This window comes from Epinephelus fuscoguttatus, linkage group LG4, assembly GCF_011397635.1.
Source record: "Epinephelus fuscoguttatus linkage group LG4, E.fuscoguttatus.final_Chr_v1".
Taxonomy (NCBI): domain Eukaryota; kingdom Metazoa; phylum Chordata; class Actinopteri; order Perciformes; family Serranidae; genus Epinephelus; species Epinephelus fuscoguttatus.
The window spans coordinates 20,112,308-20,129,171 of NC_064755.1; the positions used below are offsets into that span (position 1 = coordinate 20,112,308).

At 41.1% G+C, this 16,864-nt stretch overlaps 1 protein-coding gene across 2 annotated transcripts in view; it reads left to right on the forward strand.

The window, feature by feature from the left end:
* Positions 1–16,864, forward strand: part of LOC125887649 (BTG3 associated nuclear protein) — a 49,478-nt gene that overhangs the window by 11,855 nt on the left and 20,759 nt on the right. For both annotated transcript variants that reach the window (XM_049574628.1, XM_049574629.1), the window contains exons 9-11: positions 1,088–1,209; positions 3,453–3,524; positions 5,702–5,746. In XM_049574628.1, the coding sequence (XP_049430585.1) occupies positions 1,088–1,209; positions 3,453–3,524; positions 5,702–5,746 (239 nt within the window). The remainder of the gene's footprint in view (positions 1–1,087; positions 1,210–3,452; positions 3,525–5,701; positions 5,747–16,864) is intronic.

Here is a 16,864-nt window from a genome sequence, read left to right on the forward strand (position 1 = left end):
GAGACTGCAGGGGAAACCCAAATATCCTGTGAGCACACACTAGGGGTGAATTGCCAGGCCCTTCCTCTTTAGGCCACACACACCCCCAGAGTGTACAACACAAATACTAGTTCAGAAGGTACATGCACAAACATGCAAAGACACACACCAAACAATCATTCCTCCCTTAATCAGATTACATGTTAATGGACCGGAAAGAGGCAATTCTTCTGCTTTTAAAACCATTATTTATCAGTGAACCAGCACGGAGAGCTCAGACCAAAACTGTAGTTTTCACAAGCCACCTGGCTCTTGCTTCCTCATCTGGCAAACAAAAGTACTGAGGATTATTTACATAATAGAGTACATAACAGTAATAACGAAAGATGGGATACAGGCATACGTTTCAAAGCAGCATGACACAAAACAGAACATTTGAGGTGAAAGTGATATGCGCTGTATGTTTTATATTGTTTAAAGCTGCATTCCTTTCTTTATGCTCAGAAAAAAAGTGGTCAGACTGCCTTTCTCTGTGCCGTTAATGTCTGTTACAGGAAATGACCTCACATTTTTTCAGTCCTCATTTCTCCCAAATGGTCTTTTTATTGCTGCACAGTTTGATGTCTGATATGAGAAGGTGTGATTTTTGTTTATTTTGTGGCCTTTAGTGCAGACTCCACTGTTGCTATGTGCTCTGCTATCTTTGATTACTGACACGGTCTTGATGTCAGGTCCACACAAGGGTTTCTGACTACTGCTGTGATGGCGGGTGTTTAGACTGAGGCCTGGAGTTTGTGTTTGGCTGCTTGACCCGGAGTGTGTTTGGATGGCTAGCTGGAGAGTCCTTGTTGTGTATTAAGGCGTTTGATAAAGTATAAACACAGCATCATCCAGCAGATGGTCTGAAAATCTGCCAGTTTTTTTTTTTTTTTTTTTTAAATAAGAGGTTACTCAGGCCCTCTGCGTGATGTGTGGGTGTGTGTCAGTTTATGTGTCTGTGTCTTAGAGACGTCAACCTTATTTCCTATGTGTGAATCATTTGCACTGTATTCCTGACCACCACACACATGAGCACACCACTGACCATACTGCTTGTCCTCTTACGCAGAGGGAGGCATGGCAGAAGAAACGGCTCACATTGAGACCGCCACCCAGCAGACCTTGCACTACACACTGGCCAATCAACAAGTCCAGTTTCACCGTATTGGCGAGGATGGACAAGTTCAGGTGGTGAGTGTCGCACGTTTCAACCCTCAATCTTTTTCTGAATCCATGGGCAAGTATTTTCATTTATGGGCAAAGTACACAACAAAGCATTCTCTGACAGCGAAGTTCTTCAGATGGTAAGCAACACTGAGTACCTGCTTGGATCCACAGGTCCTCACCGCGCTCCTCATATGAATAGACATCTAAACGCCAGGTGCACTGTGTGAAAACAGCCTTTGTGCACTCCTTAGCTTATCTTAAAACTAAACGTAAAATTACCTGATGCCTCCAGTCTTACGCAGATGCTCTGCCATTATGTCCTTATAACTATTTAGAAAACACTTACATAATTCAGGGAACTCAAAAACAGCAAGAATCAGACTCAAAACTTGAATTGAACTCTCTCACATTTGAACTGTCAGTGGGCAGGTGTGTGCATGAGACAAGCATGACCATGACAGGTTTACCGGGCTGCACCTGGTTGACACTCCAGCTGTCAGATTCCCTGCCTCTCCCTACCTGCTTGCTCGCCTCTCACTGAAAATGAATTACTATCAATTGCTTCACGTCTGACAAGACCGTAAGAGTACAAGACTTCATTCTCATTTCTCACACAATATTTATCAGATGTATAACGTACAATTAGCCTCCTTTTTGTTCCTCGCTGCTGCCATATGAGGTTCCCATAGCAGGGTTTGTAGTGCAGAGGGACAGATCAGTCCACCCACCACAGTGACACATACAGCAGAAAAATAGTGCAGCTTATGTCAATGAAGGCGTTACCCAATGCGTAGGGACTGAATGACCTTGTACAGCTGCTACGGCCAAAGGTCACAGTCAGGCCCACTACAGCGTCATGGGTGGGCTGACAGGGAGGAAGTGACTCTATCTCTCATATCTTGTCTTCTCTGGGCCCTGAAATCACCCCAAATAGCTACTTTTAACAAGTAAGGAGCTGCTTGATTGAACTCTGTGGCCTGATGAAGGTCTTACAGAAATCCAAGTTTTGAAGTATACTGTAGAGTTGATCAAATGGATTAAATCCCCTGTATTAGTTCAAGGTTTATCACTGAGGCTACAGTTATTAATTGAGTGAGAGCAGCTTTGGCCCAGTCTTGTTTACATGTTGTAACAGCCGGTGACAGATAAACACAAGCTGTGAGACAGTGTTTGTTATGAGGGGTTTCGCATGAGGAAATTAATACAGTGTTCTCTTGTAAGTGCTACAAGTACATGTGTGTGAGTTGCAAAGTCAGCGCTACCAACTGACTGATGTGATTATGCTACATGAGCATTAGAGGTAATTTTCACTCTGCTGCGAGGCTCCACCTCCTCTCATTGGTGCACCCACCGTATGTAATGACGGTGCTACAAAGCTACCTCATAATTTACAGTGTTTGAGTATTTCTGTTGTTAATAGGTTGCTACGTGATGCATGGGTCTGGACACACTGATGATAGGTGGCTCGCCTGAGAAACGAACAGGCATAAAAGATGGAGGGCGGACAGGCAGGAAGTGAAGTTAGGGAGAAGGTGGAAGAGTGGGAGAGGACGATTCTCAGGAGCTCAGTGTGCAGTTATTACCCTCCCAACGCTCTGCGGAGTATTAAAGGGTGCAGCTGAGCCTGAAATTTATGAGCGCTGCTAATACAGCAGAGGAAATCAAGTATACTTAGCGGCTGTGATTCAGTGCTGTGACAGTCGTCTGATAATTACTAAACAAAATTTGTTGCCAGATTACACGTACCACACAAGGGCTGCCTGTTAATGATTTTTAATCACATTCTGTACATGGCAGCTAAAATAAAGCTCAAAGGATTGAGTCACTGTGTTTCAAGTTTGTCTTAAAACAGTGTTCATATGCCCATGTACACACTGAAACAGGTTTTGCTTGCTGTAATCATTCCTCCAGTTGATACGAGCCATCGAGCGATCCATTCCTGTCCCTTCCTTCTGTGATTTCAATGTAACTGATTTTTTTTTTTTGTTACTGTTCTTCCACTGCAGCCCAAGAAGGAAACTCTGTCAGTGGAAAAACAAAGAAGACTAAAAAGCCTCACTGTTGGAATGAATCCAGTTGATTTATTTAATTCAGACTACTGAAGCCTCACATAAGCCTTTGAATGCATTTTTGCACAAAATGAGGACTGTGGATTTTGATCCCCATCCCTTGTATCAAATGTGCTTTAGCTTTTCTTGATTTCTTGATCACATTCATGTAATTGCTCCAGCTCAAGCTGGTTCTCATCCTTCGTCTGTGTCTCCCAGATTCCACAGGGTCAGCTGCATATCGCCCAGGTGCCACAAGGAGAAGAGGTGCAGATCACACAGGACAGCGAGGCAAGTGTGTTAGTGTGTGTTTTTGTGAGAATGAGAAAGGGAAAAGAGAAACAATCAGCCACTCCCTGTTTTTGAGTCATTCTTCCTGGTATATTGAATTTCTTAGCAATGTCATTGGTTAGGAGAATTTGTCTCCAGACAGTAAATAACTATTACAGTGAACTCATGCTTGAGAAAGAAGTGGCTGACTGGGAAGGAAAATAATGTTGTCTACTTTTGTGTGGGAATGTCAGTATGTTGTGTTGGTAACATGGTTTTTAATTTGGTCCACTTCGGGCTAGCTGATGACTTGCAGTATTTGACTGGCTATTTGAAATAATCGTGGTAACCCATGATCACCCTCAGACATATGGCAGTTTCATGACCTTACAGACACAAAGACACATTATTTTTATTTATTTAGTGAAGAGTGGACTGTTTATTAAGCTGTTTTTTTAGAACAGTAGTCAACAATCACACAAATTGTGGCAGAAGTAAAGAGTTAAGTCTGTTATACATTATTTGGGTCAATAATGAGAACTGTTGTCCAGCGCATCACTTTACAAAGCTACATTTCCCTTTTGATGAGGCTCTCTGTCATGTTGAAAGCTCGCCAAGTGTTTCTTCAGAAAATTAGGGTTGATCCTCCTTCGGCTCAGTGGAAGAAAAATTATTCTAATTTTTAGTTACACCCATTTTCCAATGATTGATCAAGTTCGTGATTGCACAACTCACATTTTGGAGACTAGGTTACTTCTAAGAGAAAAGGAGGAGCCATGTAACGGAGCAAGCTGTTATTTTTCACCTGTCAAATAAGTTTAAGAGTCATTAAACATGTGTCTTCTGAGCCCTGTATGTTTGTGTTTGCCCGTGCAAATAGCCATCCCAGTGAAGCTTAATGCACCCGAGTAATACCTGACAACATTTAAGTCATTAGTGAGTTTTAGCAAAAGCAGATGTTCTGTAATGTTTATATATCCGCCTGCTTTTGCATGGGGTTATGGCTTTTGTTTCCTCATAATGCCCAGATGTCTCATGTCCCCCCACCAGACATCCACTCTGCATGCACACACAGCATTTGCCTGCCAGTTAAAATCAAAATCTAACTCCAAACCACACCGACTGCAGAAGAGGAATTTCCACATCAGCATCATTGTCGGTGATTTTTTCGAGGATGTGGAAGAGAGATTTATTTCAAGGCGCCAGTCTATGTACACACATACACATCTAATCACATACTGTATATGATATGTGCCACGCATGCATGACAGCTTGACATTTATGCAAAAGCAATTGACACCTTGACCAAGTGTTTTTCTCATTTCCTGTTCAGTTGTGCTAAAGGACACTCAGAGGAAGAAATGCACGATTGAGTGAGAGAGACGGAGTGAATTGGAGGCAGAAAAGCTCTAAAGCCTTTCCTGCTCTTTGTGGCTGAGCCCAGATTTTTTTTCCTCCCCTCCCCTTCCTATTCCATGATATTGTTTGTTTTTTGGAGTTCAAAGCTTAGCAACAAAATCCCACTTCTCCCAACTGCCACTCAGAGAATATGTTTTCATTAGGAACGGGCCCCTTTCATCAAAGACATTGGTTTTAGCGTGCTTGAAAAGGAAATGAGCTGTTTGAGAGATTACACCGCTCTCTGGCCATATGGCAGCTCAGACAGCATTTGATATATACATGAAATACAATTAGCAGGAGAAAACAACTGAACGTTGAGGGCCGGCTAAATATGGCTTATATGATGTCCTCTCTTATGTGGTCTCGTAAACATCACTGTGGGTGTTCAGAGACTTTATGATGGTCATTGTATCTCGATGAGACTGCGATGGGCTCGCGCCTTTGCAAATGGCTTTCGTTTCTGTTTTTGTTTACAAGAGCCTTGATGTAGCCAGAAATGACACAATCGCTGACAGATATACAAGGACATTGCCTCCACCGCTTACTCTTATGTCATCGTGCATAAAAACTCCTCAGTTCTGATACTTAACAGATATTGTTGCTATCATGCTGTCACTCCTCATTGATCACCAGAGTTCAGTTTAGCATTATGCAATGGCTTGAATCACGCAGGTTAATAAATGGGCAAGATGTATCGTTTTAATGGCTTCATGTTTGCTGGTTATAACAGCTTAATAAGTGTGTGTGTAGAATATGGCATCAGGCTTTTGACATAACATGTCACTTCTATATTTCAGGGAAATCTCCAGATCCACCAGGTGCATGTTGGTCAGGATGGACAGGTAAGAACTAAATGGGAATAAGCTCATTAAGCCACGCTGTAGATGATAAACCATATATTTGCGTCACTGCTTAAAAAACAAAAGCTGGGTAACAGTCATGGTGGATATGCTGGGTTTTGTGTTAAGCTTTAAGATAAGATGAGATCGGTTAAGATAAGAAACTTTATTGTCTCAAAGGAAATTTGTCTTTTGCATGACATGCAATATGTTACAAGACATACCACAGGACAAACAATATACAGTGGACAGCAAGTTATCACATGAATTAGCATGTTTTCGTTTCATTTGTCAAAGGTGTTTTGGAGGGATGCAAGTTCTTTCATCCTGGTCACTTTCATTCATAGTTTTACCAATTTGCAAGTTTTGTTTTTAGCTGGACTGTTAGTGTACCATACCATGATGCCAAGCCGTATCTAATAATATATCTATCAAGCACTGCATTGATCTCTGTACCTACACCAAACAATCTCAATCTTTATGTAGTGGTCCTCATCAGATCTTTCACAAGTGATCCATGTGTCTGATGACCCTGTACCAACAGGGCTGTCTGAGCAGGCTCTTTGTTCTTCTGATTCATCGCCCTTTCCCAACCAAAACTCTCTATCAATGACATTAGGCTGGTTCTATCTCAAAAATGTAACTTGAGACACAAAATGGCTGTCACGTGTTAATGTTTCAGTATCAGGATCTGAATTATCTCACTGAACTGCAGTGATACTTTATTTTTGCTTCTCTTCATGCATTACAACCTTAAATGTTGGCTCTGAAAAAACACCCCATGCACCTTACTCTTTTTTTTTGCTGGATCTGTTTGCGCAGTGATTGCACAGCAGCTCCTTAGCATTTTAGCCATGTTTTCAGTGTTTGTTTTTCCATGTGACTGCACCCGGCAGATGCTGAATATTTGCGTTTTTGACGTTCAGGGTAGTGAACCATGGTGACTTCTGTGTATGGTGATGTCACATTCATACCCTTTATTGTGCAATTGTGGCAAGTGTGACAATCCTGATGTGTGTGTGTGTGTGTGTGTGTGTGTTAGGAATATTTTGCTGAAGATTTTATAGGGGGGGGGACGATGCAGCATTCATGATGGCCACATTTACCTGGCAAACAAACAATACACCTTTGCCTATCTTCCCCTTTACTTTGAGGACATCTAGATAAGACTCATAGAAAGAGAAAGATGGTGAAAGTATACACAGAACGAATCAAACTGTTTGGATACTTGTGTTGCACTATAAGAAATATAAGCTATCTGTTTAGTAACACAGAAAATGTAATACACTTTTGGTAGAATTAGGTCTTTAAAGGGGTTCTTTGGGGTTTTCTTGTAAACAAACAAAAGTTTACATTCAGTGTTTTTCATTAAAACGCATTGTGTGTATGGTTGAGCTCTGACAAATGTGTTGAATGTATTTCCTCTTCATAAAACATTTACAATGCAGATTGTTGTGTGTTAAATCTAGCATTGTTTACATCCATGTTTACTAGCTTTGCTTTGCTGCATATCTTGGCGTTACCGTCACCTGTAGATCAGTGGAATAGTGTGAAAACATTGGCAAGGATCTGCACTGTGTCACTCGTGTTTGTCCTCAGGCACACACACACACACACAATGAACAAACCAGGGACTCACACTTAGAAAAATAGATTCATTGCGCTACTGGAGGTCTGAAACTCCACAGGGAACCTTCAACTAAAAATGTATTCATTCTGATTTCGGGAGTCACCGACCACCCTAGTTTTGCTCATGATAATGTGGTCAGTTAAAGCTTTTTCCATGTGCGCTGGAGAGCACTCACCTAAAATGATCCAACTCCTGGTTGTCATCCAGTCTTCATCTTTATTCAAAATACAGCATCTTGTAACAGCTCAGCATATTTAAAACATGATCTTTCAGCACTTTCAGACTGTAACGAATTCAGGTAAATGGTAAATTTACTTGCACCTTTATTTTGACCACTCAAAGTGCTGAAGTGCTTTTCCACTATATATCAAGTTCACCCATTCACACACACATTTATACACAGGTGGCCATGAGCCTACCATACAAGGTGCCACCTGCTACTCAGGATACCACTCACACGCACTCACACACTGGTGGCACAGCCATCAGGAACATCTTGCCCAAGGATACTTCGACATGTGAACTGGTGGAGCTGATCGAACCACTAATCTTCTGATTAGTGGACACTCCGCTCTACCTCCTGAGCCACAGCTTCCCAGTGTGTATAATAACATAATATATCCATGGTAATTTCCTTTTTTTGGCATTCAAAAACATCCCAATCTACCATACAGTTGGATATCATGATGATGATATACTAATTAGAAACATACACACAGCCCTAGCAACACACCGTCAGATGTCTTTTGTGTCCTGCCAGTGTGTATGTCTTTGTCCAAGACAGAGATGGAGGAGGGGAGAGGGGTAGACAAAGACATACACACAGTCAGATGTCTTTTGTGTCCTGCCAGTGTGTATGTCTTTGTCCATCCCTCTCCCCTCCTCCATCTCTGTCTTGGATGTTTTGGACTGAGGGCCCTTCCTGTTTCTCTGTTCTTTCCCTCTGAGATCCAAGCGAGTGTGGATCAAAGCAGAGTTGGCCTGTGTATGACCATTGCAGGGCACATAAGGACGCCTGCAGACCAACACGTAATTTCACATTCATGATTTCATCATGTTTGTCTAGCAGCAAGGCTTTAGGGAAGGAAGTTGTTTCTCACGCTGCCCATCTGGTGGTTAAACTGTTTTGTGTTATGCTGTCAGGACAGGTGTTTTTATGTAACAGCCAACGGAGGTTTTGTCCTTCTAAAAGTTGAATGGAGGCTATATATTTTCACTCTTGTGGTCATTACAGGAAAATTACACATTATTATTATTTTTTTAAGGCAATGAATTCCACATGACCCCCGAAGAGAAGAAGCTACACTGTGATTACATTATTTTTGCGTTATGCCCTAAAACAATTGTGGTCTTTGCATTAATTGGGCCACTAAATGTTAATGGATAAGCCTGTGATCAAACAGACAAAAGCCCTGCTTGATCCCCCCACTGTGCCGTGCGACCCCTTGTTATAGTCATGCTTCCCACAGTCATGAGATTCCTGGAAAAGTTATTTAATGAGAAAAACTGTTTTCCAGGCCTGGAAAAAGGTTTGGAATTAACAGAATGTTTTGTAAAACCTTTAAAAATATTTCGTTTTGGCTGTTTTTTTGTTTAATATGTTCAGAAAAATCCCCAAACATATCTAATGTCGCGCAAAATATGTTAAACCATTGAAATGTTAATGGTATCACATGATACATATAGACTGGATCGGCATCGGGTCATCACCACACCCCCTTTTGGGGAAAAGAAACACGCTGTCACATAAAGAGAGAAACTGGAAAATGCCAAAAAGCTGTTGTGTGGTTAATCAGTGATTGCACACCTAGATTCGAGGCACATAAGATGCATTAATATTCACTGTCAGTGCAGTGTGGTAAATGATGCTGGTGACAGTCACTACTCATCAAGCAGCAACCCTCCAGGGCTGAAAAATGAAGCCAACATGGAAGTGCCAAAAACTGCAGTTCTTTAAATGGCCGCTTGAGGCTGGCTTTCTGAAGCCAGGCAAACCTCAGAGACCCCCCCATGTTAAACTGCCTAACGTTACAGCAGAAATTGATATGTCTATAGCCTAGTACAAAAGATGATTTTGGTCTCTGTAGCTAATTTCAGCATTTTTGACAACTGTACAAGCGGGACAGTTTATAAAACTGACCTGTGTACATTTTATTAAGGCTTAAAGATATGCTTATTTAAGAGCAGGCAGCTTTGAGTACCAAATAACAAGATGGCGATGGCTGGAATGCAGAAGTCTAGGCTTCAAAACTGGAGCTATGTCCATTATTTTTACAGTCTGTGCTACTGATTGATAGCTTATAGCTGTTAAGTCTATTGGCATATGCAGCTGACAGGATGGTCTAATGAAGATGTACCAGGAAAGTCAGCAGGCACGAGCAATTGTTTATTTGCAAATTCTTTGGAAGTGTGTGTTTGTAATGTACGGCTGTATCACTATGTTGGCCTACCTTGCCATTGTCAAAACAGAGCATTAAATAATTGTCGCCGTGATGCCTTTTCATAGTTGTAAAATTCTCCCTCATAGTATTATAAACCACTGTGCAGCATTTTAGCATCGGATGAGCTTGAAAACTCATGGAACTATTTCTCAGACCAGTTATATTTAATCGTCTCACCGGTACCTTTAACAACAGGCCTCCACCAACGCAGCAGCTTGAGTTTGAAAACCCAGTAAGACCACATTACTGCTATCTTCCAAGGTTTGTAGTAAAAATAGTCAAAAATAGAATCTGCAGTCTTAAATTCAGACTTTCTGAGTTATATTTGCCACTTTGTTGGCTCAGTCACATGCACTCTACTCATAATTCAGAAATTTCTGGCATGAACTGAAGTCAGAATAAGACGAAGGAGATTTTTCCATCAATATTATGCCAATGAAGAGACTTAAGAGGCTTAAGAGTGTAATACAAGTAACAACCTATTTGTTCACTCAGTAAAGTAATGCCTTACTTTGTTTGAATGCAGTGTGTAATAATGTAATTACAGTATCATTAATTACCCGGGAATTACTGGATATCCAGCCATGCACTTGGAAACTAAGACCGTAATCATCCCTTCTATCTAATATGTCAGAATTTGGGGTGAAGAAGTTGTCATATGCCACCCACCATCTGGAAACATGAGCTTTCCACTGCTCGGTTCTGTATTTTATAGTCTGATTAAGATTTCAATCATCCAGTTCGCTCATTGGTTAAAAGCATCATTAGCTATCTGTGTGTGCTCACATTGATGATGTGTGAATGCATCTGCTTTCTATGAGGTTTTTTGTTGTTGTTGTTTGTATTGTTTTATTGGCTGTTTAGCTCTGTGTGTGTTTTCAATTCATTGAGGTAGTCACCACACATCCCCACGCTGCTTCTCTCTCACACACTCATAAATGCACACGCCTTCTCGTGTCCTCGAATGACCCGCTTGCTGAGCCTGACAGCAGCATTCCTCTGTCTCCCTCTCTCTCTCTCTCTCTCTCTAGGATCTTGGAAGTTTGGGCCAAAATTTGGTTTAGATTTTGCACCACGACACACATGTCTAGCAGCTATTCACAATGGTTCACACGAACAGCTTTATCACGTTTAGCTGTTCTGTCGGGTACAGGGAAGACTGTTTGAATGAAACTGCAGTGTGGGATATGCACAGGCTTTAGTTTCCTGCAGACACCAAAGGATGCGAGAACAAAAAGCTGCACAAAGGCCACGATTCCCTTGGCAGTGTCTGGGAGCCTAGTCCAATAAAAAGCTCTTTTATTTTCCCCTTCTTTTTAGCTCATACTTTGATTGGGTCTGTAAAGTGATATGAGCGCATGGCCAAAACAAACACACAGTGACTTATTCCTTAAACTTCATGATGCAGGTCAAGCTTTTCACACACACATGCAGTTAGGGAAGGGAATCTCCAGGCACCTCATAATTTGATTTAGAGGGCAATGATTCAACAACAGCAAAAAATTAGCGACTATCCAAATTTCTGATTTCTATACGATTTATTTTTCTCACCATGTGACTATTTGATACTTTTAGAACATAGCATACTGTATTTGCTGAGATCAATAATTAAATAAACAAGATGAACTTACCTGCATACCATGTGGCTCTTGTGCAGGTCTCCTTTCCCTTCAACCTTAAAGCCAAAAGCTTCCATAACCAAGCTTTTAAACCAGTCGGATTGTATTCATCTGTGGTGGCTCATGGTAACCCATTGTGGAATATTTTTGCCGGCATAGTGCCCAGTGTTTGCATACTGTAATATTTCACCCGCAATTCACATTCTGTTGACATTACCTCTAAAGAAACAATGGTCGTTGGTGAAGAAGTTGTCGGATAAAGAAAGGGACAGAACCCAGATTATCATTGGCCTTGCATTTCCAAGGTGGAGAGCACTGCCAGAGCTAAAGAGGCTACAATTTGACTTGGAGCTAGCTCGTGGAGAGCAGAGGTAGAGGGAGGTGTGGCTCATGACACACTTTGTTTTGGTCTACAGGCAGTGCACAACAGCAAACCTAGCAGTGAAACGATTTTGCTTTTTGCCCCTTTAATTAATTAATTCATATGAAATCATGGTACAGACTCTTGCCTGTATAGCAATACAAAAAAAATAAAGGGGAGGGGGCATGCTCCACATTGTTGTTTTCATGTATTAAGTGGTGGAGAGCAGCTTCACTGGTGCAACTTCAGCTACGAGGAAAGCCAAGATGCTGGGCAGGCCAGACAAAGGCATTTTTGAGGTGAAACAAACTGAGGCGAGAGTTATTTTGCTCTTTACAGAGGCAGCGCTTGACAGTGCGAGCGTTTCACTTGCATTTGCGACAAAAAATAGGCGTGTGCGAACTGTAAAAAATATTTAGGGGCACATGTGCGCATTAAAAAATCAGCCGAAGCAGCCTATATTTTTGTCAATAAAAAAATGAGATAATCTAACCGCAAATGTTGGAGGAACTCCAGACGCCTTCCCTCTTCCCCATGTGACACGGTTATGGGCGGTTTTCCAAGCCACTGTCGGCACAATGAATATAAGTCCCACTGTCGGCAGCTTGGAAATAAGTCAAAGTGTGGAGGAGACGGACCGGGTTAAGCGGCGGACCTCCGGGGAAGCCTGCTCCGTTCTCCCCGCAGTTAGGGACCGTTCTCCATGGCCAGGCTGTCAGCTGGGTGGGAATAGTCCTGCAGAGTTTCAGAGGACCTGGAGAATGTTTTAGGATAGTAATAACTAGGGATGTCCTGATCCAGCTTTTTCACTTCCTATCCAATACCGATATTACAGCCTTGAGTTTTGGCCGATACCGATACCGATCCGATCCAAGCGCGTATTCACTTATTTTGTTGTCAGTCATGTTAGAAAAGGTTTGATCAAGCGATATTACTCTAACAAGAACAACTACTTAATCGGGTTAGTTAAAATGATCCACAACAGTTGGTATGAGAAACTGACCTGTTTATTGTGAACAGGGTTAAATAAACAAACTTTAAACTTGAACATTAACATTAAATAAAAAATATAGCTGGTTTGCTTTGGCCCCATAATAAATAGAAAATAAATCAACACAAGAAATCTTTAAAATGTCTAACATTGAAATTAAAATAGCAGCAAGACTCCACACACTTGTGCTTTGGCCCACTAATAAATAAAAAATAGATTAACACCACAGGACATTGTTGATATTTAACAAACAATGCAGCCTTTCCTTTTCAGTTATTTTAGTAGTGTCAGTGCCAGCCTGGTGCACAGGCACACAATATTGTACAACTGTTTAAACAAGCAATAGTCCATCCATGGCTCCAATTTCACTAATTGTGCCCAAAACAATGCCATCAGTGCTCTTTACTTAAACAGTAAGAGTGTAAACCAAATAAAAATATCACTCTCAACAAACCAGAACAGAAAACAAATAGTCAGTTAACTAAGTTGACCGCTACTCCTCCTACCCTTCCCTCCATGTGTGTCTGCCGTCTGCATGCTGGCCTGGTGGATTGATAGTAACTGCTGGAGCGGATCACTGGAATAGACTGCTTGAATAGCGGAGTGCTGGGCTGGCCAGAAAACCCGGATCGGATTCTGTGGAAAACTGGATCGGAGTTCTTGGATCAGCATTTTTCCATGCAGTCCGATCCGATACCGATGCACGTTTTTTGCTAATATCGGCGGCCGATCGGATCGGGACATCCCTAGTAATAACATTATATAAGATAATCATATTGCAAAGATAATATATGTAAGATAATAACATTAAAGACAAAATTAAATTGCAATACTTTTTCAAAACTTGATGATTTTACCTTTCTGTACATTTTGTATACAAATTCATTAAATAATTTTGCTTGTAAATGTCTATTTGCATCACGTTTATTGCGGAAAACACATTATTTGATCAATTTACATTGTGCTCTTAAAGTTCTTTGTGCGCTCCTTACTTTTTCAACTTAGGAGCACATGTGCTCCTTGGGAAAAAAGTTAGCATCAAGCCCTGGGAGGTGTTTCTAAGTTGTTTATTAGTGCAATGTGTGTTGGACAATTAGCTGTGAATAAGCTAAGCAAGTTAAAGATGACATGATTTCCAGAAGGCAAAATGTTAATGATGACACATTTCTTCACTATCTTCTTTTATACTTTCAAAATAACAAAATCACCTGAAGCGAAATTCTGGGCACCCTGCATAATCAGTACTTAGTAGCACCCTCTTTGGCAAGTACCACAGCCTCTAAATGCTTTCTGTATTTCAGTTCTTCTTTGGGGGATTTTCACCCATTCTTCCTTGCAAAAGTCTTCTATCTCTGTAAGATTCTTGGGGCTGTCTTGCATACGCTGCTGTTTTGAGGTCTATTCACAGATTTCCAATTATGTTTAGGTCAGGGGATTGAAAACTTGAAACTTGCACCTCCTTGAAGTAGTCCATTGTGGATTTTGGGGTGTTTTTAGGGTCATTGTCCTGTTGTGGAAGCCCTTCTCTTTTCATCTCTTAGTTCTTTTAGAGGTCGTGTGATGTTTCCCTCCAGAATTTGCTTCTTTTTATGAAATTCTGCACCTTTTTTTTCCCCTCAAACATACCTTTGCTCACTGCATCTAAACATTTCTATTTTAACTTCATCAGTCCACAGGACTTGTTTTCAAAAACTATCAGGCTTGTTTAGATGTTCCTTTGCAAACTCCTGATGCTGAATTCTGTGGTGAGGACACAGAAAAGTTTTTTCGGGTGACCTTTCCATTAAGATCATAATTGTGCAGGTGTAGCTGCACAGTAGAACAGTGCACCACCACTCCAGAGTCTGATAAATCTTCCTGCAGGTCTTTTGCAGTCAAACAAACAGTGCTACGAGCGGCTTTCTTGGAAAGTTTTCATAGTTTTTCAGACCTCAACTTGACCTCCACAGTTCCTGTTAACTGCCATTTCATATTTACATTACGAACTGAGGAAACAGCAACAACCTGAAAACAGTTAACTATCTTCTTATAGTCTTCTCCTGCTTTGTGGGCATCAGTTGTTTTAATTTTCAGAGTGGTAGGCAGCTGTTTAGAGGAGCCCATGGCTGCTGATTGTTGAGACAAGGTTTTAGGAGTCAGCATATATGCATCACCTGGCCTTTCCTGGTGATGATTGTGAACAAGCCATAGCCCTAACAAGCTAATTAAGGTCTGAGACTCTGTGAAAAGTTGTCTGAGAGCTTTATGTCTAGGGTTGACCAGACTGCATGGTGTTCCTTTTTTCCCACTCTACAATTGTACCAAACAAAAATATTACTCCATCCTTGCTTGAAATGTTGAAAAGCATGTTTCATCTTAAACTTCCTGCCTCTTGGAGATCAGTCCATCTTCTACTCACTTAACACAGTAAAAGAAATTTTGACCAGGGGTGCCCAAACTTTTGCATGTCAAAGTATATTCTCATAGTCTCATGGAGCTGAGGGTGAGTGACCTTTAGGTCAGCTCTTAAATCTGAAGAACCCCAGAAAGCACATAAAGACACCCGAGGGAAGCAGGGCCCAAACAAGTACAATATTAGTGATAGCACTTATTCAAGGAGATAAATCACTTCAACCAGATATGGTTGTATACAAAAGACATAATATGTCTTAATCATGATTGGTGTAGTTTATCTTGGACCAGAATTTGTTAAGAACCTCAGACAAAGACAAAACAGAACAGGCTTAATCCTGATGTGTGCTTTCTTAAATGTCTGATGTGTGTGTTTACAGAGAGGCCTACATCAAATGGGCTAAGTATGATGTCACTGTTTTTGTAATCTGGGTGAATAGTGCTGAGGCTATGTTAGTATAACCTAGCATGCACAATTCATCACATGAGCTCTCTCTTTCGTCTTTCTCTGGGGCAGTTTTCCTCTCCTTCCTCTTTCACTCTCTCATTTTCCCATCTTCCCTGTGCTATGTAGCTGCGGTTACACCTGTCTTTTAAAGGCCACCTGCCACATCCAATCAAGCCAGGTCACATTAACCGTCAGAAGTTCACACTCTCAGGTCCAGTCTTGGCCACATTAATGTCCATTACATAAATAAAGAATTGTCACACTCTCTGGTTTTGATTTTTTTTAACAGCCCTACACAGATGTTTTCTCACTCCGTGGCTCCATTAGGGTCTCTTAATTTATCTGCATGTTGTCCAACGTTGTCCACACCTTGCCTATTTTGTGTTTCTCTGCAGTATTTGTCCCACTGAGAGTCATTATCAGAATCCACATTCTGAGGTGGCCTGCCTCACACATTTTCTATCAGATCTCAGTTATGTGTGACGTCATGTGAGTTGTGTCTGACCACAGTCTGAATGCAAGAAGCATCACTCATTTACTGGGCAAAATCTCAAAATTAAGATGTCAAGTTGCTTTGAGACGATGAGTCTAAATTGGGCCTTAGAGGCCTCATAATGGAAGCTGTTTAGTAATTCCCTACACTGATTTCTTTATCCCTCCACTATGGATGGGTATGGGTATTAGATTTAATTACTTACATGTTGTATCAATCATTTTGAACACATCGGCTATTATCAGATGACGAGTTAGCTTCATAGTAGCTCTTTTAAAAAATGTATCTGCATTCTTATGTAGATATCTGTTTATAAAGATGAGCCAAAATGACCAGTGCATGGAAGAGAAAATGTTGGCCTAGATATCTGCTGGCTACACCGGATCAGCCGAAATATTGGTCCTCGTCCCCAGAGGCTTATCGTCGTCAGACTGATAGCTGATGGGTTCTGAGACTGATCTTTTTATTAGTTTTCTGTAAATAAATAATGTGAGTACTCCTCTCAAAGCTCATGCTGGTTCTCATAAATGAGAACAACTTAATATCATGAGTTGATTTAATTTTGTTATAAGGCTGCTTTTCTCTGTGTTTGATGTTCTGCAATGTTCTGAACAGCCTGTTCCATACTGCAGTTGTGATGCATATTTCTGCCCTCAGAAGTGCGGCATTTTCTCACAGATCACATTTCTGAGAATAGGATTCATTGTGTTTATTGGCAGTACACTTTGTAATAATACTGCATTATGA